This window comes from Trichechus manatus, unplaced genomic scaffold (assembly GCF_000243295.1).
Source record: "Trichechus manatus latirostris isolate Lorelei unplaced genomic scaffold, TriManLat1.0 scaffold00002, whole genome shotgun sequence".
NCBI lineage: Eukaryota > Metazoa > Chordata > Mammalia > Sirenia > Trichechidae > Trichechus > Trichechus manatus.
The window spans coordinates 38,286,036-38,310,604 of NW_004443938.1; the positions used below are offsets into that span (position 1 = coordinate 38,286,036).

The 24,569-nt window shown below is 40.0% G+C and overlaps 1 protein-coding gene across 3 annotated transcripts in view; it reads right to left on the minus strand.

Moving 5' to 3' along the window:
- The window catches only part of MYB (MYB proto-oncogene, transcription factor), a 42,436-nt gene extending 18,037 nt beyond the window's left edge, over positions 1-24,399 (minus strand). The window contains exons 1-15 of one of the 3 annotated variants that reach the window (XM_004368892.2): positions 24,183-24,293; positions 19,725-19,842; positions 17,605-17,676; positions 15,955-16,047; positions 15,484-15,704; positions 13,389-13,623; positions 11,400-11,480; positions 10,655-10,759; positions 9,055-9,309; positions 7,780-8,142; positions 6,105-6,247; positions 4,889-5,003; positions 4,676-4,801; positions 3,840-3,950; positions 2,568-2,675 (exon numbers count right to left, since the gene is read on the minus strand). In XM_004368892.2, coding sequence (XP_004368949.1) covers positions 2,568-2,675; positions 3,840-3,950; positions 4,676-4,801; positions 4,889-5,003; positions 6,105-6,247; positions 7,780-8,142; positions 9,055-9,309; positions 10,655-10,759; positions 11,400-11,480; positions 13,389-13,623; positions 15,484-15,704; positions 15,955-16,047; positions 17,605-17,676; positions 19,725-19,842; positions 24,183-24,205 — 2,169 coding nt within the window. In that variant the 5' untranslated portion in view covers positions 24,206-24,293. Of the gene's footprint in view, positions 1-2,567; positions 2,676-3,839; positions 3,951-4,675; positions 4,802-4,888; positions 5,004-6,104; positions 6,248-7,779; positions 8,143-9,054; positions 9,310-10,654; positions 10,760-11,399; positions 11,481-13,388; positions 13,624-15,483; positions 15,705-15,954; positions 16,048-17,604; positions 17,677-19,724; positions 19,843-23,297; positions 23,852-24,182 lie in introns of those variants that run through there. The other 2 variants (XM_023729940.1, XM_004368894.2) reach the window with 2 other exon arrangements.
- Positions 24,400-24,569: the final 170 nt, after the last annotated feature.

Genomic DNA, 24,569 nt, shown 5'->3' on the forward strand with positions numbered 1-24,569 from the left:
GTGTAAGATTTTGAAATGGCTGACCTTTGTCTTGACTTTCTTCTCACCCCTTTGTGTGTCCCTCATATGGCTTGGTGGAGTGCTGTCTCTTCCTTATCTCCAAATCTTTGTGATATTCGGAGTCTTCTTCACATGGGTCTGACCTGAGCCCAACTCATTCAGCAACTTCCCAGATTCTCCACAAAGTACTAACTTTCCTTATTCCACACTCCCGGCAACAGTCATCTTTTTTTTTCAAAGCAACTGAATCAGATAGAGGCCACCAGGAAAGCAATCTGACTGAACTCATAAACAAAATATGCCTACAGCCCTTTCAGCTCTATTTGTATTACTTAAAAATAATACTTAGTAAGTATAAGGAGCCCTGGTGGTGCACTGGTTAAGTACTCAGCTGCTAACAGAAATGTTGGTGGTTCGAACCCACCAGACGCTCCACGGGAGAAAGATGTGGCAGTCTGCTTCCGTAAAGATTTACAGCCTGGGAAACCCTATGGCGCAGTTCTACTCTGTCCTGTAGGGTTGCTATGAGCTCGAATTGACTCGATGGCAATGGGTTTGGTTTTTGGTTTATAACTAAGTATCCCAGGGAGCCCTGGTGGCGCAGTGGTTAAGAGCTACAGCTGCTAACCAAAAGGGTGGCAGTTCAAATCCACCAGCCACTCCTTGGAAACCCTATGGGGCAATTCTACTCTGCCCTATAGGGTCGCTATGAGGTGGAACTGACTCGACAGCACCTAACAACACCAACAAGTATCACAAATAGATTTCTAATTGGTGGGATTTTAGGTACCATTTTTAAGATTTTCACAATTTAAAGGGAGAGGGCCTACTGCAATGATAGCAAAGCCCTTTAAGCGAGTGGATAAGCTTCTCCAAGTATACCATCTTAACTGAATGTCTTTAACCTACAGAATCAAATACAACTTTCCACTTTTGAGAACTTTCCCAGGTTCTCTATATGCTCCTGGGTTTATGAAGTTTCCCTTGGTGCAGCACAGGGGGAATGAGGGAGTGTTCTGCAGGTGGCTGGGTATTGGGCTATTTACTGTTGGGAACTGCTTTAAATAATTTGGGAGAGTGAATTTGCATTCCTATTTTCATTTGGCTCAGGAGTAACATGAAATTTGTTATATTTCATCAGCATACACCCACTCCAGAGTTACAGGGAAAATCTCTTTTGATATTAAAACCTGACAGCAGATGGTCAACTACAGATTGTCTACACAACACTGGCTTTCGAATCCTGGTAGTCAAATCCAGTTCTGGTTGCCTCTGACTCATGGTGACCCTGTGTGTGTCACACTAGAACTATGCACTATAGTGTTTTGAATGGCTGAGTTTTTGAAAGTAGATTGCCAGGCCTTTCTTCTGAGGCATCTCTGGGTGGACTTGAACCTCCAACCTTCTGGTTAGCAGCCAAGGGTGTTAACCATTTGCACCACCCAGGGATGCTGATAGTCAAATAAATTGCAATTATTTTCTATCTAGCTAATTTCAAACTTCTTTTAAAAATCTAAACAATACCTGAGCTTTGATTGCTTAGTAATAGAAAGTAAAAAATAAAAAGTTTTGGAACAAAAAGTAAACAAGATAGACAGACTTTTATAAGATATTTACATGCAGAGGAAGGAAATATTGACATGTACGTAATACATGGTCTTAGTCTCAGTTGTCATCAGGTTATGTTTCACTCCATCATGCTCTGGGAACCTGCTATAATAAAATTTTCCAGTGTGTCTCATATGATAGCAACGAGAAAGCTTTAGAGTTTTAGAATCAAGAAGTTGTTTAATGCCCCACTACCACCACCAGCTGCTCTGACAGGGATCACAAAAGAGAGTCCTGGACAGACAAGGAGAAAAATGTAGAACAAAATTCAAATTGACCAAAAAAGACTAGACTTACTGGTCTGACAGAGACTAGAGGAACCCTGAGACTATGGCCCCCGGACACCCTGCTAACTCAGAACTGAAGCCACTCCCGAAATCTACCTTTCAGCCGAAGATTAGACAGGCCTATAAAACAAACAGTACCACAAGTGAGAAACATGCTTCTTAGTTCAATCAAGCATATGAAACCAAATGGGCAATTCCTGCCCAGAATCAAGAAAAGAAGCTAGGAAGAGACAGGAAAACTGGATGAATGGCCACAGGGAACCTGAGGTGGAAAGGGGCAGAATGCTGACACATTGTAGGGATTGCAACCAATGTCACAAAACAATTTGTGTATAAATTTTTGAATGAGAAACTAATTTGCACTGTAAACTTTTACCTAAAGTACAACAAAATTAAAAAAGAAAAAAAAAAAAAAGAATAGAATTTTAGGAGAAGGATTACTGGGCCAAAAGGAATATGAATTTTAATTGTTAACCAAGCTGCCAAATTGTTTTCCAAGAGATTGTAACAATTCACATTTGCACTAGCAATGTATGAAAATATACTTTTCTCCACAAAAGAGGTTGTTTAAAAGCATCACTCCCCTATGTCTAAAATGTAAAAAAAAAATTGCAAAATGATCAGTTTTTCAATGAGTGAATTCTAAGATACCAGTGTTGGAACAGTAATTACCTGCAAGGGACTTGCCAGGGCCCTGTTTTTAGGTGCTGTAAATGCTTTGAGAACATTGTCTTCATCTTCTGATACTGGCGTCATTAAAACAGAACTTGTGAGAATATTCTAAAGGTAAAGAGAATAATTTGAAATTTAAATGAGGCTGGAAAATATGAGTGCCAACACAATTCCAGCACTTTAGGGAGTACAGTACTCTGAGGTGACATATATTAGGGTGAAAAAAATGCAGAAATTCTCTTCCCTATGAGCTAAAAGGAGAACTCAACTATGTACTAATCCTAATCCTGCTGTGGCAAATATTGCCATAGTTTTGGGCATGCAGTAGGCACTCAATAAACATCTGCTAAATTAATGAATACGTGTTTTTTTAAATGAAAGATTTACTAAGCTCTATTAGTAAACTGAGAAAACTATTTCGAATGTTTGTACAGAAGTATTTTAGAGTTACACATTAATGACAATAGAGCATAATGGTTAAAACAGCTCAGACTTCCTGAATTCTAACCCAGCATTACCACTTATTAGCTATATAACCTTGAGCAAATGACTCAGCCTCCTTGTGCCTCAGTTTCCCAGTTGGTGTAATGGGCATGATAATATCACCAATCTCATATGGTTGTTGTGAGGAATAAATGTATTAAGACATCTTAAGTCCTCAGAACAGTACTTGGCACTTAGTATATGCCTAATATTACAATAGTTATTTGCTCTGATTCTCTATGAGACAGGGGCAACTACTCATAAATTACAAACTTAAAAATTCAGGTTACCTGAACGCCAAACCTTTTTGAAAGGTGGTAACCAAAGCCATATAATATTGCATACAATACTGGGCATCCACTGTGAACCAAACACCATGGTTGGCACTACACTAGATGCTACATAACACCAAAGAAGAGACAATTTAACAAGAAGGCAATGCCAAATATAGGAGACAAATCAATTAAAGAAAATATAAAACTTGTTTTCATGGAAATATATACACTGATGCAGCAGATTTTTTAAGTGAGAAGAACACTCATATCATAAGAAAATAATGAAAAACTCTGCTATGGAACAGAATCTGTTTACATTACATCAATAAAATTTCCACTTTCTATTTAACACTTTAATAATTACATAGAAAATAATCATGTGTGAGAGAGAATAGTTAGAAATAGGATGTATTTGATGCATTCAAGAATGCTGAAATCGCAGTAGCCCTTCATGCCACACCCTGAATTTTGTGAGTCACCAACACAAGGTGGGGGCTTGTGCACATATACTTACTGGCATATCTGCCACAGGTGACGACTGCGTGAACAGCTGAGTGTTCAGACTCTCCCCTTCCCAGTGGTTTGAGCAGAAGAAGTTTCCTGCTTTATCAGTTGGAGATTCCACCTAAAAGCAAATAGGAAGTGCTTAGTTATTCTAGAACTTCTCATGAAACATTAACACTCTAAATTTTTGGCCAGTCTCTCAAATATTTACCCCAATATGAAAATAAATTCAAGAGGTTTTGTATCTAACCCATTAGAAATGCCACTTGCCACCAAGCTAAAATTTTGATCTTTGCTAGCTAGATTCTCCCACTTTTATACACGCGCACACACAACCCTAAGGAATCCCAGGGTGACACAAATGGTTAAGTGCTTGACTGCTAACCGAAAGGTTGGCAGTTTGAGGCCATTCAGAGGTGCCTCAGAAGAAAGGCCTGGTGATCTGCTCCCAAAAGGTCATAGTCACGAAAACTCTATGGAATGCAGTTCTACTTTGCAACACATGGGGTCACCAGGAGTCAAAATAGAGTCGATAGCAACTTTATTTTTTATTTAGCTAAATCAGTGATAAGAAGACTAGTAAAAAACTGCCTACCTTCTTTCTTTCTTTCTTCTTTTTCCTCTCTAGCATGTTCTCTGTCCAAACATAAAATAGAGGTGCCCTGGCTTCCCAAATGAAAGATCACACACCTACAGTCTGGGAGTGCCTTTTAACTACATCTTGTGTGAAAATTCTGTGAATGGTGCTGTTACACAGCACAGATGCCAGATGCGTTAAGTAAACAGAGTGAGGAGCAAAGTGAGCAGGATTCACCGCTTGTTCCTTCTGAAGGACCACGTGTTTACCTCTTGTTTGATTTTCTTCAGTAAAGGCAGTCCATTTTCCTGAAATTCAGCAACAATTCCAGATTCATCAGATTCCTGTTTGATCACATCCTGTATGTCTTCTACTAGATGAGATGGGGTCTGAGGCTGAAGGAAAGAGTGCGTATTTTTGCATCAGAGGAAAATTTCTATGTTAATAAGCCAACTAAACCCGAGAACTTTTCTAAAACTTACTAGCATTTTCAGGGGACCATATTTAATTTCTTGAGCTGCAAGTGCATGTTTGAACGGTGTAGGAGTTCTTGGAGAGCTTTCTAGGATTGACCTTTTGATAGCTGGAGTTCTGAAACTTTAAAAAGAAAAAAAAAGTTATTCAGTATAAGAAAACCCATATCTCTTACATTGCTCTGTTTTTCTACTGAATACAAGAAACTGTCATTGCTAGGCAACTGGGGATGCTGATTAATCACATATATTGATTAAGAAAAAAATAATATGTACATCATATATGTTAAAATATTTCAAAATATTGTACCCCTAGGACTAAGAGCATTAAAATAATTTTCATCTTTCTTTAATAGTTCTGAAGACACGTATAATGCCCTAGGTCTTTATAATGACTGGGGCCATTGTGAAGATCTGATATCATTTACAAATCAATTTTATCTATTCATTAACACAAAGCCCACATTAAAAAGACATTATGTTAACTTTTAAAATTTACTTCTTGTACTTGGAAATAATGAGATTGCATTTATTTGAAAGTATTTTATAATTCATGCTGCCTTTCTCCACCATTTGTTTAAACTGGTAAAACCTTTAAACTAAACTAAAAACCAAACCCATTGCTGTCGAGTCAATTCCAACTTATAGCAACCCTATAGGACAGAGTAGAACTGCCCCATAGGGTTTCCAAGGAGCAGCTGGTGGATTTGAGCTGCCAGTCTTTTGGAACTCTTAACCACTGGACCACCAGGGCTCCTTTATTGAAGATAAATGACTGCTTTATCAGCCCTTGGCTTCTAATCATATAATATTCCTGGTGGTGTTAGAAAAGGTCCTATCTATACATAAATTTCAAAGAGAAAAAGTAAGATTTTAAAAATGTGAACCATTCTTATTCTAAAGTATATCATCTAGATGAAATCAAAGATTTACAATCTTGTTTTCAGAGAAGAAGAAGATATCTTATTGAACGAAAAGAAAACTGTATGAAAACAACGTCTGCATATATAGGAAATTATGGAATGAATGACAAAGGATAATTTTAGTTTATCCTTCCATCTTCTACCTCTTGGTAGTGGTAACATGCCCAGGACAGATATATTCAATGTAGGAATATACATGATTATACACATACATGCAGATTAGTAATGTGGACTAAGATATTTGGAGCCTATATCACCCTAACTAAAAGATAAAGAATTTCATTCTTGAACCAAGGACTTACATAGTATTTTCCTTTTGCGTTTTCACAGTCTGGTCTCTATGAAATGGTGTTGTAACAGTCAATTTGTGACCATTGAGAGGTGTGGAAGTTAAAGAAGGCATTTCCAAGTCTAAGTTTTCATGGTTACTGGAAGTGTTTAAAAACTAAATATGGGGGGAAAGAAAAAAATTACTTAAACAGAAATTCTTTATTTAGCTCAATTTTAAAAGAAACTACACCTTGATGACAAGCATGTTTTACTGACCCATTATATAAGATAATAAAGATATAATAGGATAATAAATAAAAATATCCAACAATGTAGTGTTGGATAAGGTAATATTTTATTTCAATTGAGCACACAAGATTTGGAGTGTGATTTCCAAGAAATAAAATCTAGTGTCAATGCTGAAAAACTTGCAAAATCCTAAGAAAATATTCCAATAAATGACACTTGCCATTAAAGAGAATGAGGTGCACACTTTATTAATGCTGAAAAGGTAAAAGGGATTTTTTTTAGAAAGTAATGATCATTTTCTTTTATACTCTGTTTTCTCTCTTTAATGATTTATGAACTAAAACTATTATTACAGTAAGTTTATTATATAGTGTTCTGGGAGAAAAATAGGTGCTCCTGAAACACATGATTCTAAGGTCAAGTAAGTTTGGGAAAGACAGCATATCATAATCTCCTCCTGGAAATCCACCATGTACATCAGTATATAAAAAACTCTGAGAGGTCCTGTAGTAAAGAAACCAATTTTTAAATGTGCTTGATTCTTTGTTTCCCAAACTCATATACCTACATATTTAGAAGTTTTTCTGGGACATCTATTAAAGTCTTGCAGAACTAATATTCTGCAGAACACAGTTTGGAAAATACAGGCAAAAAACAAGATAATTTTTTGTGAGGCATCATTTGTTCATACTTAAAGCCGTGCTTGAAACAAACTCAACAGACATAATTGGAAAAATGTTTTAAAGTGCCAAATTATCTATTGATTTCAATTTTCTTAATAATTTAGGAACACAGGTCACTAATAAGAATTAGAATTTCCATGCCTTAAAAAAAAAAAAAAAAACCTATATGTAACAAGAATATTCTTTGGCAAAACTGTGCTAATAAAATATTACAGCACAATTCAAAACAGCCAATGTTGAGAAATTAAAGCAAATTACTTTCCTTAAGCATTTGTTCCTCATCCTCTTCTGAAGCATTTCCACCCATAAATGGATTGGAAGCTTTAAATTGTCTAGTTTTTAGTTAAAACCCAAATGTTATCAAAACATGGTTCGGTTCCCCGCTTCCCTGGGTCAGTGAATCACATAATAATAAGTGAACAAGATGTAGAAAAATGTTAAAATTTTAAAAGGGAGATAAAGGATCAGAGAAGAAGAAGGGACAGAAATATTAAATTCTAGTGTTGAAGGAAATAAAAGCACATGCCATGCAACTAACCATCTTCTCAAACCACCAAAGCGCAAGCGAAATCATTAAAACGTAGTCACCAATCAACCTGCAGGCAGCCTGCACTTTGGGAGGTAGTCTGACTTAGCAAGAGCTAGATTCAACAATGGAGTGAAATCAGTAGGGCAACAGTAGTTAGTCATTTGTTCCAAAGGATTAGTTTCTAGATTATTCAGGCTCAGGTGTCTGTTGAAAATTAGTAACATCTGTGCAGACATTTTGATCTACCTGCGAGGGAGAGAAGGGTAGGCTTTTGACAGGGGAACGCTTGGGAGTTGAACTGCTGATGTCAGCAAATATGAAGGAGCTAGAGTCTCCAGTGGCTAAGGGGCTGGCCTGCCCCCGCCTTTTTCGAAGGATGACCAGCGGAATTGTGCTGTGCCTTGTAGGAGGGAAGGGCTTGGGTGGGTCAAGTGAACCCTCGCTCAACAAGCGTTTGTTCAACCTCGTGCTAGGCTCTCCTGCAGGTCTATTCACATTGCCCTCTCTTTGCTGAAGCTGTAGGGCTTTGCCTGCGTGGTGTTGGCTAGGTGAAAAATCTGCTTCTTCAAAGAATTCAAAACCGCTGAGATCACACCATGATGAAGAATCCTGAAACAATGTGGGAGGCACAGAACTTTGAGACAGTGTGTGCATGATGTGTGCCATCACCTGAAACACAGCACTGAGAGAGAGATGCTGAATGCAAAGAGAAGCCCTGGCCCGGCTGACTTCTTGAGAACCAGTTTCAAGGTTAACGATTGTTCTGTCACACCGCATTAGAGGGTCTACCATGCTGTCTCATCGAGATCCCACATGTGCACTGCAGGGACCTCCTGGCATTCTGTCATTTGCATGCAATCCAAAGCAAAAAGAAACCTTTTCTAGACAGAACATTATTGGCAATATTCATCCCCTGTCCGAAGGGTATGCAATAAATGCTTTTTAACCAACTGGGAATCTGAAAGAATTAACCAAGTGTCTGCTGATGAGGTGCTGAACTCAACTTTGTTTCACTAAAGATGACTTGACTCAGTGGACCAATTGGGACTGGTAAGCAATCATCCATGTTTGGGCAGAAAGCCATATAGTACCACCAGTGAACTGACTACCACTTCAAATACATTGATTTAAGCTTTGAGTAAACATAATTCTTCATGTGGTATCCCAAAGCAAGGCAAAGTTCTACAGAAGCACAAAATAATAAACAAATTAAAAAAAAAAGTTAAATATAACTTAAAACATTATTCCTATAATCCAAACTCTGCTTATAAGTTATTATCTTCACTATTTAAAAAAATATGCATTTTGAAGGAAAAGTGTGAAACATTACCTTTTATCTGGGTAGCTTATGAAATCATAACTTCGAAAAAAGTATATACTAAGACTAAAATCATACTTTTACCTTTACATTAGCATATGCTAATAACATGATATTTGCTATAGAAAATGGCAATGATTTAAGAAATGGGTTTCCTAATTCCCCTTCCAAAACCATTAACTTGCCTTAATCCTTCTACTTACAGAATCTATAAATTGGAGTGTTTCTGCAAATTCTAAGAGGTTCTTAACATTGTCCAGAATAGTGCCTTGGTGGACGATCATGCACCTTGCTGGAGACGCGCTTTCTTCCGGTAGGGAGCCAGGATCCACTGGCAGAGATGGAGTGGAGTGGTGCTCTCCCAAACAGGAAACAGGTGCACTGTCTCCATGAGGTCTGCTGTGGTCGGCGACGGTGGTGCTGTGCCACCCGGGGTAGCTGCATGTGTGGTTCTGTGTCTGAGAAAAGGGGGAGGGAGGCGAGAAATAAAGAAAGAGCAGGGAGAAGAAAGGAAGAAGGAACTTAGCAATGAAATTGCACAAGGTATCAGATGCTGTTGGAGGGAAGATAAAATTAGTTGCATCATCCAGAACTTACTCCTATGAAACAGTTGTCAAGATGTTTCCTTTTATCAATGCAAGACCCTGCTTTTTAATAGTGGTATAGTTTAGCATCTACATGATTGCCTAAATTGTTATGATTTTGTTAAAACTGCAATTAATGGGACTATGTTACAAAGTACAACTCTCACAGGAAGTGTTTTAAACATACACTTTACCATAATTTCCAGAAGGTCCATAAATGTTTGCTGTGTGTTAAGAATTGTCCTATTTGCTTTCTAAGCTACAAAAAAGCTAAAAGATTCAAGAAATTAGAGTTGCTTTCGTCTGCATATATTCCTGTTGCTTCTATCCCTTTCTAAGGCTACAGATTGCACCGGGCAGTGAAGGGCTGCTAACTCAACGTGGTTAGGAAAGCAGAAGGTCAAGTTAACAGAAGTCTCCTTTCAGCATGATCATGCAACAGGAGAAATTGCAAAACATCAGCTAAAGTTAAAAAGTGGTCGAACTAACATACCATGCACATAATCATTTTATTATTTAAGAAAAAGAAATTTACTCCTAAGAATACCTACTGGGTATCACTTCTCTTTTATTCTGTTTTAGTTGGTTAGCTACATATGTTACAAAGCACAAGCTACATTCCCAGTTTGCTGCCCAATCACTAAAAAAAAAAAGATGCCAGAATTCAAGAGTGGCCCACGCAGTTTCCATGCATGCAAACAAATGAGAGTGGCTAGTGTTACTTATAGAGAAGATAGATCTTATTTTACGTTTATGTACTGAACATGCATCAGATCAAGGCTGAAATTATAAAGAATGAAGATCTAGGTTAAGAAAAATAATAGAAAAAGAAAAAAATCAAATGAATAGGCACCATATCTTCATTACAAGATGCACAGCTTTTTTTAAAAAATGGAGATTTTCATTTATTTTTCTTTGCTAGTCTTTGAATTGATTGTAGCCCTCCTAGGGGAAAAAAATCAGTGATGACAATCCTGAGTGGGATATTTTGGTGCTATTGTGACACAAAAATACTTCCAATTTAGTCAATATACCTGCTGGCACCAACTGTATTTTATTACAAGGAACTTCTTGTGTTTAAATATTGTTAGTGGAAACACAGAGCCTTGATTAGGATAATATTTAGAAGAGGAGAAAAAGGATAAAGAGCAGCCAGTGCCTGGTAAAGCTGGTATCCCCCAGCCCCACCCCTATTCAAACAAACAGTGACTATTCTTACTGATAGCGCCTGCTGCCCTTTCAGCTCATTCTCAGTTGACATTAGGAGCAATTCTAATTCTTTTATTCGCTTTTCTTTCTCAGGGTCTTCATCATTATAGTGTCTCTGAAATTAAAAGTTGAAGGAGAAAAAGAGACAAAGGTCTGATTGGAAGTTGTAAATACAATGGTAACTGCAATCTATAGTCGTAAAGTACCATACACAGCCCAAAGCTTCCCTGGTGAAACCAATGCCAACTGAATTTGGCTCCAGTAAAAACGTTCATGAATATTATTCTGGACTGAAGGGATCAAGGTGAAATCTGAGGTTACAGTGTATGCTGACTGATGAGCTGTTCCAGTGTGCAAAAAAACAAAAACCCACTGCTATTGAGTTGATTTTGACTCATAGCGATCCTATAGGACAGAGCAGAAGTGCCACATAGGGTTCCCAAGGAGCAGCTGGTGGATTCAAACTACAAACCTTTTGGTTAGAAGCCACAGCTCTTAACCACTGTGCCACCAGGGATCCTTCCAATATATAGTAGCAGAGAATCAGAGAATTCCAGAGCAAATTCACTTCAGAAGCGAAGATTGGTAGCTGGCTGGCCAGAACTCCACCCCGCCCCTACACTATTCCCTTCTCCTTTTACTGCAGTTGGCCAGGTAAAGATAGGTGTTCAGATGAAAGAAATAAAGCGTTTTTTAAGTCGGTGCCTTGAACAGCTAACAAGTTGCTTTAGGAAATGATCTTAAAATGATCTTACCTGAATGGCTGCAGCAGCTGGCTGAGGGACATTGACTATATTTACATGTAACGCTACAGGATATGGAACATGACCAGGGACCTAGATCAAAAAGGGAAAACAAAGGCTGAGTCACTCACGGTTACATATGCTTCAGGGGACTTGGCTTCCTGAGGTTTTGCTCCAGGATTGAGAAAATAATGCTTTACTGATAAAATTCATTAAGCAATAAAGAATAATCTGAAATTTAGTCTTTTTAAAGTGGCTAGATAGCTAAAGGAGCCCTGGTTGTGCAGTGGTTAACTGTTCAGCCGCTAACCAAAAGGTTGGCTTGGCAATTCCAATCCACCAGCCGCTGCTTGGAAACCCTATGGGGCAGTTCTACTCTGTCCTATATGGTCACTATGAGTTGGAATCTACTTGATAGCAATAGGTTTGGTTTGGTTTTTTAGATAGCTAAAACAGTGAAAGAAATCTGAAGTGTGCACCAATCCTGATGGGAAGTATTTCTTAATTAGGGAAGAGCAATGGAAAATATAATCTCAAATGCATTCATGAATGTATGATAGAAGTTTTGATGGGAAAAAGTGATGGTATTCGCTGTTTGTAAATAAAAATATTTTTCTTGAGATAATTATGGGTTTTAATGAAGAGCATCGAACCTCTAATGATAGTTCATTCACCTGAGACTTTTTTGGAAAGTCTGTGGCCAAAAGGATGAAACAAATATAGAAAAGTAAAAACTGTTTATGAATACGTTTTGCATAGAATCTGCACATAAGCTCTGTATTCTAGGGTAACGTTCATCATTTACTATTGCTAGTTTTAAGATTAAAGTTTCTTGATTTTTTCCCTTCATTCTTTCTTTTCTACCCCTTCTGAATTATTTCTTTTCCTAAGTATAATACATAGAAATGAGAAAGGAATCACAATAATCAAAATAAAGATTGACAAAAAAAGACATCAGATAATCAATGTCACAAAGTTCTTTTCTTGATTCAGAGTAAGAGCATAAACACTTCCTAAATGAATAAATTCAGATATTTCTGCTAGATTACTACCAGAATCAATCTTAGAATTATCAAGAGAATTTCAGTAAGTCAAGCTATCTCCTCTTTAAGTGTGATACTACATTTGCTTTTCATTTTGGAAAAGAAAAATATTAGCCAATAAATGCATCTCCATTCCTCCATTCTTCAGCAGCACGTTGTTAAATAAATTTCCATTCAAAAGCTAACTTCAGATTAGATTTGAAGCAGCAAGTCATGAAGTAGAGGTATCAGAATCAAACAACTTGGATTCTAGTTAGCACTATTTCTATGAGCTGTGTAATCCTGGACAAATCACTTAACATCCTCATTTTTGGATACATAAATCAGGAATAATAATATCTATCCTTACCAACTTCAAAGGGCTTAGGGTGGGATCAGTCATGATCACGTTTATGAAGGCTCTCTGAAAAGTATACAACTGTACACTGTATAAGGTGTTATTATTACCTAGTGCTAAAATAACCATGTCTCTCATTCGGGGCTTCGAACCGGTTTGTTTCATATCGTTTCAAACCTCTGCTGAGGATCTGCAGTTCTAACAAGTTCCCAGGTGATGCTAATATTGCTGGTTAGGGACCAGTTCTGAGGACCACTAGTAGAGGAAGAAAATCAAACCAAACCCATTGCTGCAGAGTCAATTCTGACTCAGAGTAACCCAGTAGGACAGAGTAGGACTGTCCCATAGGGCTTCCAAGGAGCAGCTGGTGGATTTGAACTGTCGTCGTTTTTTTGGTTAGCAGCTGAGCTCTTAACCACTGTACCACCGGGGCTCCATCAGTAGAGCAGTGTGGTTCTCAAATTTTATTATACATAAGAAACACCTGAGGATCTTGTTAAACTGTAGATTCTGATTCAGTATATCTGGGGTGGAAATGCAAACTCTCAGCAGGGGTTTGAACCAGAACGAACAGATTCAAAGCCCTGCTCTCATTAAACTAAATTCTTAGGAATGGCTTACATTTTGTGCGTCAGAAATGTGGTAATAGGAATAGTCATTGTTAACTGAGGGCTGGCCCGTTGGAGGGAGCTGAGCTGAAGGTGGAGCATGAGGAAAACCTATCAAATGACTGTTCTTCTGAAAACTTGTGGCTACTGTTGGCTGACTGGCTTTAGACGACTCCTGCAGATAACCTTCCTGTTCGACCTTCCGACGCATTGTAGAATTCCAGTGGTTCTTGATAGCATTATCAGTTCTGCACAGAAATATATCATATAAAAATTTTACAAGCAAATATTTCAATTCAGATGAAAGTTAAATGACAGAAAACTGTTTCTAACAGAGATCTTTTCTTCTGGACCACTAATAGTTTTTGTTTAATCATTTTTGTCTCCTCTGCCTCCTAAGATCATGCTGTCCCTATTGCCTAATTTATAATCCACCGATTTTTCTTAATTCCGTAACTGGAATAGATGTACTTTTCTATAAATTTTGGTATCTTTGGACCATTTTATTTCCTCGATAAAGGTGTATTCTCAACACAATAACCCTTCGTGTTCATACTAATTGTTTGTGGTACAAGACTCTGGTGTAACTTAAAGTTTCAGCTCTCCTAGAAAATGACTCCTGGGAGTGAGGTTTAGCAGGACCTACCCAGCCCAACAGGTACTCAGTGAAGTCAGCGAACGATCATGCCGCTGCTGCCTCACTGTCCACTCTTGATCTCTCATAGCACCAGCGAGAAATTTTGAGTCCAGAAAAACTCCACCATTTGAAAACCACCCAAACTGTCCTATAACCAGACAGGTGAGGATGGAAAATGGAACCCAGAAGGGTAAGGTGCTAACCCTCAAAACATTTTCAAACTGCATAGCCTTTTTACTAAAGTCTTTCAATTCTCAGGAAAACAGTTTCTCAATTCAAAAAACCGTTTTAAGCCTCTCTTTTACTATTTCAAGGGGAATGGGGGATGTAAGCGAAAGAAAGAGGAAGTTCAATTGGCCCTTTAATTTTTAGAAGAATCAACAGCATATCCTCTGAGACCATATGTGTTAAGAAGCCGTCTTTTACCAACCTCTTAAATTTTCTAAGCTTGTACTGATCTAGAATGAAGGAAATGTTATACAGCATCGAGAGAACAGTACATGTACCATCATAGCCATGGCTTCTTGGAAACGACCCTTTCTCCACTTTTGGATATGAAGCTCAAACAGAAAAAGACTTTTACTACTTTCTATCTTACATCGGAGCCCTCGTGGTGCAGTAGTTAAGAGCTTGGCTGCTAACTAAAATGTTGGCAGTTCAAATCCACCAGCAGCTCCTTGGAACTCCTACAGGGGCAGTTCTACTCTGTCCTAAAGGGTTGCTATGAGCTGGAATCAATTCAACGGCAAAGGGTTTTGGTTTTATCTTACATAATTTTTGGATTGTAATAAAATATTTCCAAATTCAACAAAATCTGTTATATGTTTAAGTGGGGAATGTGGACAAAAATGAGCTTCCATAGTTATCCTTCATAATGAGGTCATTTTCTTGTCTTGTTCATTAAAAAGAAAGCATTACACTGACATTATTTAAAAACCTGGAAGCTGTATGAGAATTCTAGAAATACATTATTTTTTTTTACTCAAAAGAAACAAAAATTAAGAAAAGTAGCATAATAAAATGAACTCCAGTATCATAGAAAATGGTGGCCAAGTTCCTTCTGGCCTCTTAATCAGCTGTGTGAACTCAGACCAGAGACAAACTGTCTTCAGTTTCCAACAATGTGTTTAGAGTTTGGTAGGGAACCAAGTGCTTTGACATTCATTTCACTTGATCCTAACATTGGCCCTATGAAGTAGGTTACTACTCATTTTGCAAATGGAGAAACTGAGGCCGAAGGAGGTTAAAAGACTTGGCCCAGGGCTCACAGCTGGGTGGCTCCTGGACTTTAACTCAAGTCTTCAACCAGATAAACTCTAAGATCTCTTCCAGTTCTAAAAGCCATGGTTCAGGTTAACCCAATGAATTACAACTGATGGAATGTAATCCACTCATTATACATTTAAAACAGAATTTTCAATACCCACTCCCTCATTCTTCCCGATCAATATATTTTTTGACATATTATTACCGTCCAGGCAGTAGCTTTGCGATTTCTGCCCATCTGTTCCCCAGTCTCTTGTGTGCCTGGTAAATAATTCTGTCTTCCTCTTCTGTCCAGGAGGTTTTCTTAACTTCTGGATTCAAGTGGTTATGCCACCTCTCCCTACATTGTTTTCCAATTCTCCCCTTTAAGTGCTTGGCAATAACAGACCAACGTTTCGGACCGTATTTCTGTACAAGCTCTATCACCTTCAGATAAACACACAAAAATAACCTGTGTTTTAATGTTATGTAATGAGTCAGTGTCATCATTCTTCAGTGTTATAAGATCTTCAGAAAAATTCTAAAAATCTGCTTTCATTCATTGGAAATATGGGCATAGGGTCCTCTACTTCCTGTTCGCACACTTAACCTATTTTCTCAAGTTGGAAAACATACAACAAAGATGTTCTGGGAATATTTTAATTGTGACTCACACCTCAGTGAAGAAAGAACTTACTCTCTGGTCTTCTTCTTTGGTCCAAGGACCCTTGATGAGCTCAGGGTTTAGTACTTTCTGCCATCGGTGCTGGCACTGCACATCTGTTCGATTCTAGGCCAATAAAATAAAGTATGCATTGTCACATCGGTATGATTTGATGTGCGCATGAAGACTTTGTTCTAATATGAATTATAATAGACGGTATACACTGAAAACATTCAAGAACGTGTTTAGGCATGTTTGGAGAGCCCATATATCACTCACTAACTTACAGCTTAAAAATAGACAAAGAATATATCAAAGTTGCATCTAAAATTAGAAACTCTGCCTCCTGAGGGAAATAGTCCTCCACTTGAACTAAAGGAACAGCATATACTGCACATGTCTTTGCCAATTTAACTTCAACCTAACCTCAGCCTGTTTCATGTGGAAGTACCTACATGGCCTTAGGCTTATTAGAGATTCATTATTAATGTCAGGCTTTTATGGAAACGCATCCTAAATGACTAAAGTTTGCTTCCCATTCAAACTAAGAGATGTGCTTCAATTCAGGGCCAGAATTTATATTGTAAAAGGAACAAAGATAAATAAAAGATAAGCCCTACCTTATAGGAGCTTATAATATAAGAAAGAAAAAAATATATATAATTAACTATAACAAAAGGCAAACTTTGGTTCACACCCAAGAAGAGATTAATGGAGAGAGGAGTATTCTGAGGACAGAGAAATTATGTCTTCCTAGGAGCAGTCAGGAAAAGCTCTTGATATGGCCTTTGAAGGATGGACAGAATTTTAACTGGTAGAGAAGTAAAGGGAGAATATTCTAGGTGGTGGGATCATCAGGAACAAAATGCCCTAGGAGAGAAAGCAGAAATGAATGTAACTAAACCTTCTTACAGAGAGGAAGTAGGAAACAGAACTGGAGCTGAGTAGGGGCCATAGAGGAGGGCCCTGGTGTGCAAGCCAGGTTGAGGAAGTTTAACTTAATTTGGGAGACTCTAAAGTTGCTGTTGTAGGTTTTGAAAAGATAAAGTACAGCTGCATTTTAGTAAGCTCGGTCTGCCAGTAGCTTGTGGGATGAATTGGAACGTGGAAAGCTGCAAGCACGGAAGCCAGTTAGGAGGCCACTGTGATAGTGTAGGTGAGAGGGAGAGAGCGTAAACCATGGAAGCAGTGATGAGAATAAAAAAGGACCATTGACAAAGGAATTTCAGACTCGTAATTTAAATACTTAGTAAATGCTTGGATGTATAGGATGGAGGCGGGGTGTGATATATCTAACATGATTCCAAAATTCTAAACCTGGGTGCTAAAGGTTGCTATTGATAAAAGTAGGAATTCAGAAGAAGCTGATTGGGAGAAATATCATGAGTTTAGTCACTTACCATGTAATAAATCACCAAAATGCTAATTTTATTATCTTAATAAATGAAAACATAAAACAAAAAGCAAATGTTTTAAAAAAGTTCTAGGAATCCTTTAGCAATCTATCTAGAAATTCCAGTTATATGTATGACAATATAAAATATGTTATAGATGGGGCATTTCTCCCTCTACTTCTTATATGTGAGCAAATACTATTTAATATCTTTTCCTAGAATATCTTATTAAAATATTTGGGAGAAGCTTCCCTTTTGCAAAAATAAAAGAAAAAAACTACTAACTTACCGGGAGGTAATTGGCAATAATTTTCCAGTCATCTGTTCCATTCTGTTCCACCAGCTTCTTTAGTTTTTCATCCTAAGACATTTAAAAGTACTCCTAGGATATCAGTCATTTACTAAGTAACTCTACTCATGTTAGAAAAAGGAGGGAACCAATTCAATAATCCAATCCAGAAAAAAAAAAAACCTCTCAAAATATCCAAATACAACAGGTATTAATGTGATGTACTGGTTTAGAACATAGATTTCTTTAGAGTCACACAGACCAGATTTTGAATTTGGACTCAGCTACTGATTAGTTGTATAAGCTTGGGTATATAATTTTATCTTTCTGGGCCTTAGTATTGTCATCTATAAAATGGGAAAGCTGATATCCATAAGGTTGTTTGGGAATTATAAGAGGTAATTATGCAAAACATTTAGCATAATGCCTGGTACATATTGACTATTTAATATATGGTAACTGTTAATACTTTTACTTTTTGCAGGAAAAAAATAACGGACTCCAATGTTAGATTTAGTAGACATTTAACTATTGCAGTAGATAGGATCTCGAGTAAAAATTACAGTATTTTCAGTTAGTTCAAACTCTTTCAAACAAAAAATGGAAGACCACTTTGTAATTTAGCTTGAAAGGCATGTATGATGTAAGAAAATAGTTCAGTTTTTGTATCAATATATTCATAAGTTAAACGAGGTCAGCCTTACTAGAACACAGAAGATGTTAAACATCAGTGGGCAATCTGCTCTTTCAGTTTAAAGACTGTTCACTGCCCTACCCGTTTTCTAGTGTCTTTCTAAATGTGTTCCTTCAGGGGAATGATATCCTTATGTTTCTGCAAAAGCAACAACATTCACACACAATGTGGGTCACTGGTACTATACAGACACAGGAATTAGGAACCAGTGTTAACAAAAGAACTTCTTTATCTCTAAGGATCATCCAAGTGCACTTCCTATGGGCATTTTCTACGGGCCTCACTGGAAATCCTGCCTACCTTCCTGCCTGCCAATAGGAGCTCTCATTTAGATGAAACAGAGTGGAATGAAACTGAAGAAGAGTTAATACCGTTTATTCTAACACGAATCCTCTAAAATTAGTTGCAAAAGAAGTTGAGAACATTAAAGAAAAATAAACAATTCCCCACACATTAGAAATTTTGCTACCTAGGTATTTTCCCATTCCTAAAAAGATCAAGTTTTAAGACACTAGCAGAAAAAGAAATGTGGGAAGCAGACAGACACATCTCCATCCACTATGGAATGCTTTTAGAATATGCCGGTGGCCTTCGAGTCGATTCCTACCCATAGAGACCCTATTGGACAGAGTAGAACTTCCCCATAGGGTTTCCAAGGCTGAAATCTTTCTCCCGAGGAGCAACTGGTGAGTTCAAACCGTTAACCTTTCAGTTAACAGCTGAGCATTTTAACCATGGCGCCACCAGGCCTCCTATACATATATGTCCACGGCTTTGTAAAGTATTATATATATAGAATATTAAATGAATACATTATAACAAGATGAGTTTTATGAGGTCTTGGGTTTTTTTTGTTTGTTGTGTTTTTGGAAACAGCAGTTGATTCATTCTGGGAATATTTATTCATGTTCCACTTTGTGTCAAGCCATTCTGGTTTGAGGAACACAAAAATGAGCAGATGGTTAGCCCTGCTCTCAACAGGTTTGCAGTCTACTGGGGGAGGCATATATGTTACAGCAACGATAAGACCTATGGCCAGACATGAGCTCAATTGCATGGGACCACAGAAGCAGGCATGCAACCCTGTTTGGGGAGGCTAGGGATAGCTTCACAGAAGAGTTGATGTGTGAGCTGGGTAATGAAGAAGTAGTAAGAGGCTGTGGGGCAATACAGTAGGCAGAGGAAAACAAAGATGTAGCCTAAAGTGAGAAAGAGAGGACATTCATTGAACTGCAAACAGTTTGGAAATGGTTGGCAGAATGTACAATCCAGAGAGTGGTGAGAGGTGAAGCTGCACAGCCAGGCTCAGATAAGATCACAAAGAGGCTGCTGATGAGTTTGACACCTGTAGTTTAGCTGAAATTTCGTTTTTCATAAATTGACACACTCTAGGCTTTTCCCATGTTTTGATAAAGTGATTAGTTACCTCTTCCCTGGTCCACCTAGTTTTCCCCAAATGACGCTTTCCAGACTTGGGAAGCAGCCCATCATAGTCATGATCACACATCTCAATGTCTTCATCATCCTCGTCACTACTGTATATGCTGCCAGAAATAAAAATGGGCAGACGTAAGCTGAAACAAGAGGATTTAAACTATTGGATTACAAAACTTACACAAAAACTCCTCAACAATCTTCTCAAAGTTTACGAAGATAAAACTCTGAAAACTTGCACAACAAGATTTTATTCTACACTCTGGTGCTCTAGCATTGTAAACTGGTTCTGCTGTTATTGGTATCCACAGATACGGCAAAGAACCTGGCACTTTCTTATTACTCTGCATGTTTAAACCTGTTGTTACTGTTAGACCAGTGACAAGTTATACATTTGGCAATCTCCCCACCAATGAAAGTTTATGTTTAAAATTCAATGTTCAAGACAATAAAAGGAACAAGAGCCCACGTCCTTTATATAAGAACACACTCCAAATCTTTGGCATACATCACATTGTTTAAATAATATTTCCCAAACAATAAATAACTCAAATGTTATTTCAATGGGGCTGGTGATTTATTAAAAGAGAAAAAATTCAAGTTGTAATACACTCAGTATTATAATTATAATCATCCCTTAAACAGTAGAGGCTTAGAAGAATCTAAGAAGACGGATTTAAATGAATAAGACCATTAAGTGATCAAAATGTTTTGTAAATAACATTAACATCAAACTGTTCAAACCTCAGGCTCAAGTAGATCCAACCTGTGGCTATGCTTACAATACTCAGTTTCCAAAGAAACAAAGGGAATAATGAGCCCACTCAATAGTCAGAATCTTACTTACTCTTTTGTTTTTACTGCCTTTCACTAAATGGTGTTTGAAATATCCCAAAATGTTCCTAATTCAAAACTGAGGGATTCCCCAGAATAAATCCATGGGTTTAAAAAGAACCCACAACTCTTTTTAAAAGAGCTTTTTCTTTTACATAGCTGATCAAAACAAAGAATTTTGATGACTTTTGAAGTAACTCTATATTTAATGTTTATTAATCATATACTGAATAGATAAGTTATTTCAGACATATGTACTTTTAGTAATAATTTTACTTACAAAACGTAAAATATGAGGAAAATTATACTAACTCAGAAACTTCACTAAAATGTATCATTGTAATATGGAGAAATCCATCAAACTGAGACCAATAACAATCATGAGATAAAGCAGTGTCATAATGTATATTACTTTTTTTTTAAAAAAAGAAATTTATATTTAAGTCAGGTTTTATCTGCCTAAACTAATTCACAAGTGTATATTACTGACCCACTATACGTCAAGCTAAAGTGCTTGCCAAAAAATCCTGAATCTGGGGTTCTTATAATTTAAACCTATTTTTTTTGGTAACAACATGAAGGTCCAGCATGTATAGCGACAGGAAGCATATGATCCACAAAAAAAGTCCACTAAAGTGTATTTATAATCTGTAATCATTCCTTTCATTTAGTGGCTGTCCTTTTAAACAAGAGCCTAGTTCTGTTTCACATTGTAAACAGGAGGCACTAAATAATTTCTGGTTAATAATAATTACTATATTTCCTTTTCATATAAAATACAAACGTCATAAAGCAAAAATACAGATTATTATACTATTTAGAGCTGTAGGTCAGCATCTTCTGAAAGGTTCACAGGGAACTCCTAGGAAAGCCCCCAAAATGAAGTGGCAGCCTTGTGAAACATCAGGGATACCAAGAAAACCAGAGTAATCTGCACACAGAGTCACAGATTCAACTCATTTTAACTTTCTAGGTTTGACTGGATCTGGAGATTGCATTTTCAGAACTGAAGGCTGCATTTTCCAAACTAGTAATTGGGCAAGTCTCTCTTGGAAACAGCTTGGCACCCAGGTACAAGCAACATATTCAGCTGCCCACAGGGGGCAGCCAACATCAGGTGAGAGAGAATAGGAATCCAACAGAACTGGGGTTCTGGAGGGGTTCTGGAGGCAAAGGTGCCAGTCCTAGTTCTGCTTCCATCGAGCTGCCTCATTTGGACAAATCACTTCTCCTCTCTTGAGACCTCAGTTTCCTTGCCTCTAAATATGGGCTTGGATTCGATTTCTAAGGTACTTTTCAGCGCTAAAAATGGACGATTCCATTTCTTCGGTGCCACTGAAAAATTAAGCACAGAAACACAGATGTGCAAAACCAGGTCTTGGGGGGAAAATGTGGTGTGTAACTTTTGCAGGCCCCTAAGGGGCCACGAGGGGAGTAGGGCGAGTCCAGGGCTCTCACACAGTCAGCCCCCTGAAAATCAGCAGGCTTGGCACGGAGGCTCGCCTTTGAGCTTTGCAAGCGATTTCCTTGCTCTGCGTTGTCCGGGTCGCCTCCGTAGCATGATTAATTTCTACTAAGGACCTGAAATAACTTATCCTTTATCTGCTCTGACTAGATCTCAGACCCAACAGTTAGAGGACTTTCAAAAGCTTATTTCAGGGTTGATGCACTCGACTCCCCACCTGCTAGACCCGGTGTGGTTACAGGAGTACAACTATGAATATTACATTCTGTCAAGGAAACAAACCGTGCAAAGAAACGAAAAAGAAAAGGGGGGCTAGGGGTTGGGAAGAGGGTGGGGAGCGGGAGGAAGTGCCTTGTGGCTGCTACTGTGATTCTAGAAAAGGGGTTCAGACTCATTTCGCTGACCTCGTTAATAACCTCCGCGGAGTTGACGCTCGCCCAGCAAGAAACAGCTTCAGGCCGGCAGCCGAGTTTCTCTCCCCCCTTCCCTCCCCCCAGCCCGAGGCAAGTTCAAGGCTCGCACCCCTGCCGGCCACCTCCCCTCTCGGGTACCTGGGAGCCGCAGGGAATCTGCGCGGCACCGCCCTGCTAGGGCAGCCGAGACCTCGGGGCGCAGGGCCTCCACCCGCGTCTCCTCCCTGCCCTCCTCCTCCCTCCAGTTCCTACACTAAAAAAATATAGGTGCCCCCGGCTGCCCCACTGTTGTGTCTCAAAGGTGAAGGTGAAACCTCTCAAGAGGCGGCACTCCCACCCCGCGCGGCCAGGTCTCCGGCAAGGCGCAGGGATTCGGGGCTCCCCCCAGGTCGCCTCCCTTCCTCTCCTGAGCCAAGCCATGCCTTGGCGCTGCTCCCCGGCCGGGCAGGCCCAGGGGTGTCACTGCAGGGCCCACACCAAAGCTCTTTGCAACTTCCCAGCGCCGCTTGAGAACAGCGGCCGCTAGTTCAAAAACATTTAAATAAGTACAAGAAAATCCAACAACCCCTAAGAAAAGTGGGTGGATGTGCTCTGCCCCCACGACTTTACCCCAGAACCCCTTCGCGAGGGTCTGCCCACCCCCGGGCTCAGCCCGGACGCCCTAAGGCGGCGGGCGCAGGGCGCGGGAGGAGCGGCGACCTCAGCCGCGTCCACGTGTGCGCGCGGCGCACGGACCTCTAGTCCGGGGCAAGGGCCCGCGGGGATTGCGTCCTGGTCGCGCGGCAGCGGCGTTGGGGGCTGCAAACCCGGTCCCTTTCCACAGAGTGGCGACTGTGACGGCCGCCAGTCTTACCCCCTGTCCACGGCTGTTCGCAGGGAGCTCCTGCGCGTCCAGTCCGGCAAGTTGAGAAGCCTGTGGAAGCTAGAACGCCAGCAACTGACAGTTCGGACGAGCATCTCCTTCATTCTCGGTTCCCTTTTCCCATCTGCCCGGCCTAAATTTCGGGGATTTCACCCATCTTCCAGGCGAGCCTCCCTAAGTGCGGTGACATGTGCGGCGCAGGCGTGTGTGTGTGTGTGTGTGTGCGCGTGTGTGCAATGTTTGCATTAGAAATAAAAGTCTCCCGAAGAATAATGATTGGAAACTCAAAACCGAGGCTTTAAACAATTTTCGAATGTAGCGACCCCTTTCCTCCGCTAAAATCTTCTTTCCAGCCGTCTGTCAGCTGACACTCTTCTGCGCCTCCACAAAGAATGAATGAAATTTAAATGAACTACCTGCAGCTACTACAATCCGGCATTTTCCCTATAGCTGCCATATGCTCTGCACTTCCAAGTCCAAACATATCTCAATGCATCCAGCAATTACGCGGCGACTCTCTCGCCGACACCCGCGGCATCCAGCCAGGCACCTGGTGGGCTCCTCGGGGCGGTGGGCACCACTCTGCCCTCGGTTGGAACGTGCTGTTCCCCCCCCCCACCCCAAAGAGCAAAGTGTCCCCGTGCAACTTGCAAAAAGAGCCGCAGGGCTTCCTTCCCAAAGTCCTGCTACATTTCCCGCATAGACTCTTCCATTCACTGGTCTCTCGAGCGGCTGCTGCTGCCCAGACAGGGGCTCCGGGTCCTCGCAGGATCTGACAGCCCTGGAGAAGCGCCGGGAACGAACTCCCACCTGCTCTCGGGCGCCTCACGCCCGGCGCGCCCCCGCCCTGCGCCGCCCATCTGGGCTCCCCGTTACCTGTGCCGGGGTCTCCGGGCCATGGCGCGGCGGGCGCGGGGCTCCGCCGGGCGCCACGGGGACCGCACGGGGCTGCCGCCTCCCGCTGGCCGCCGCCTGCCTGCGTCCCTCCCCGGCTGCGCAGCGGCGCTCCGCACCGCCTGGGCGAAGTTTCTCAGGAGAAAGAGGAGGAGGAGGTCGTAGAGGAGGAGGAGAAGGAGGAGGAGGAAACAGGTTGATATTAAAGTATAAACTCTGTAAACAGAGATGCCATCAAACAAAGAGCTTTGGACACTCCCCCTCCCGCCAAATCTGGCGCCCCTGCAGTGCGCACGCGCCCTGCCCGCCGCCTCCGCGGTCGCCCAGGCTGCCGCCCGCGGGGTGCTGGCCCGGACGCCCAGCTCCCAT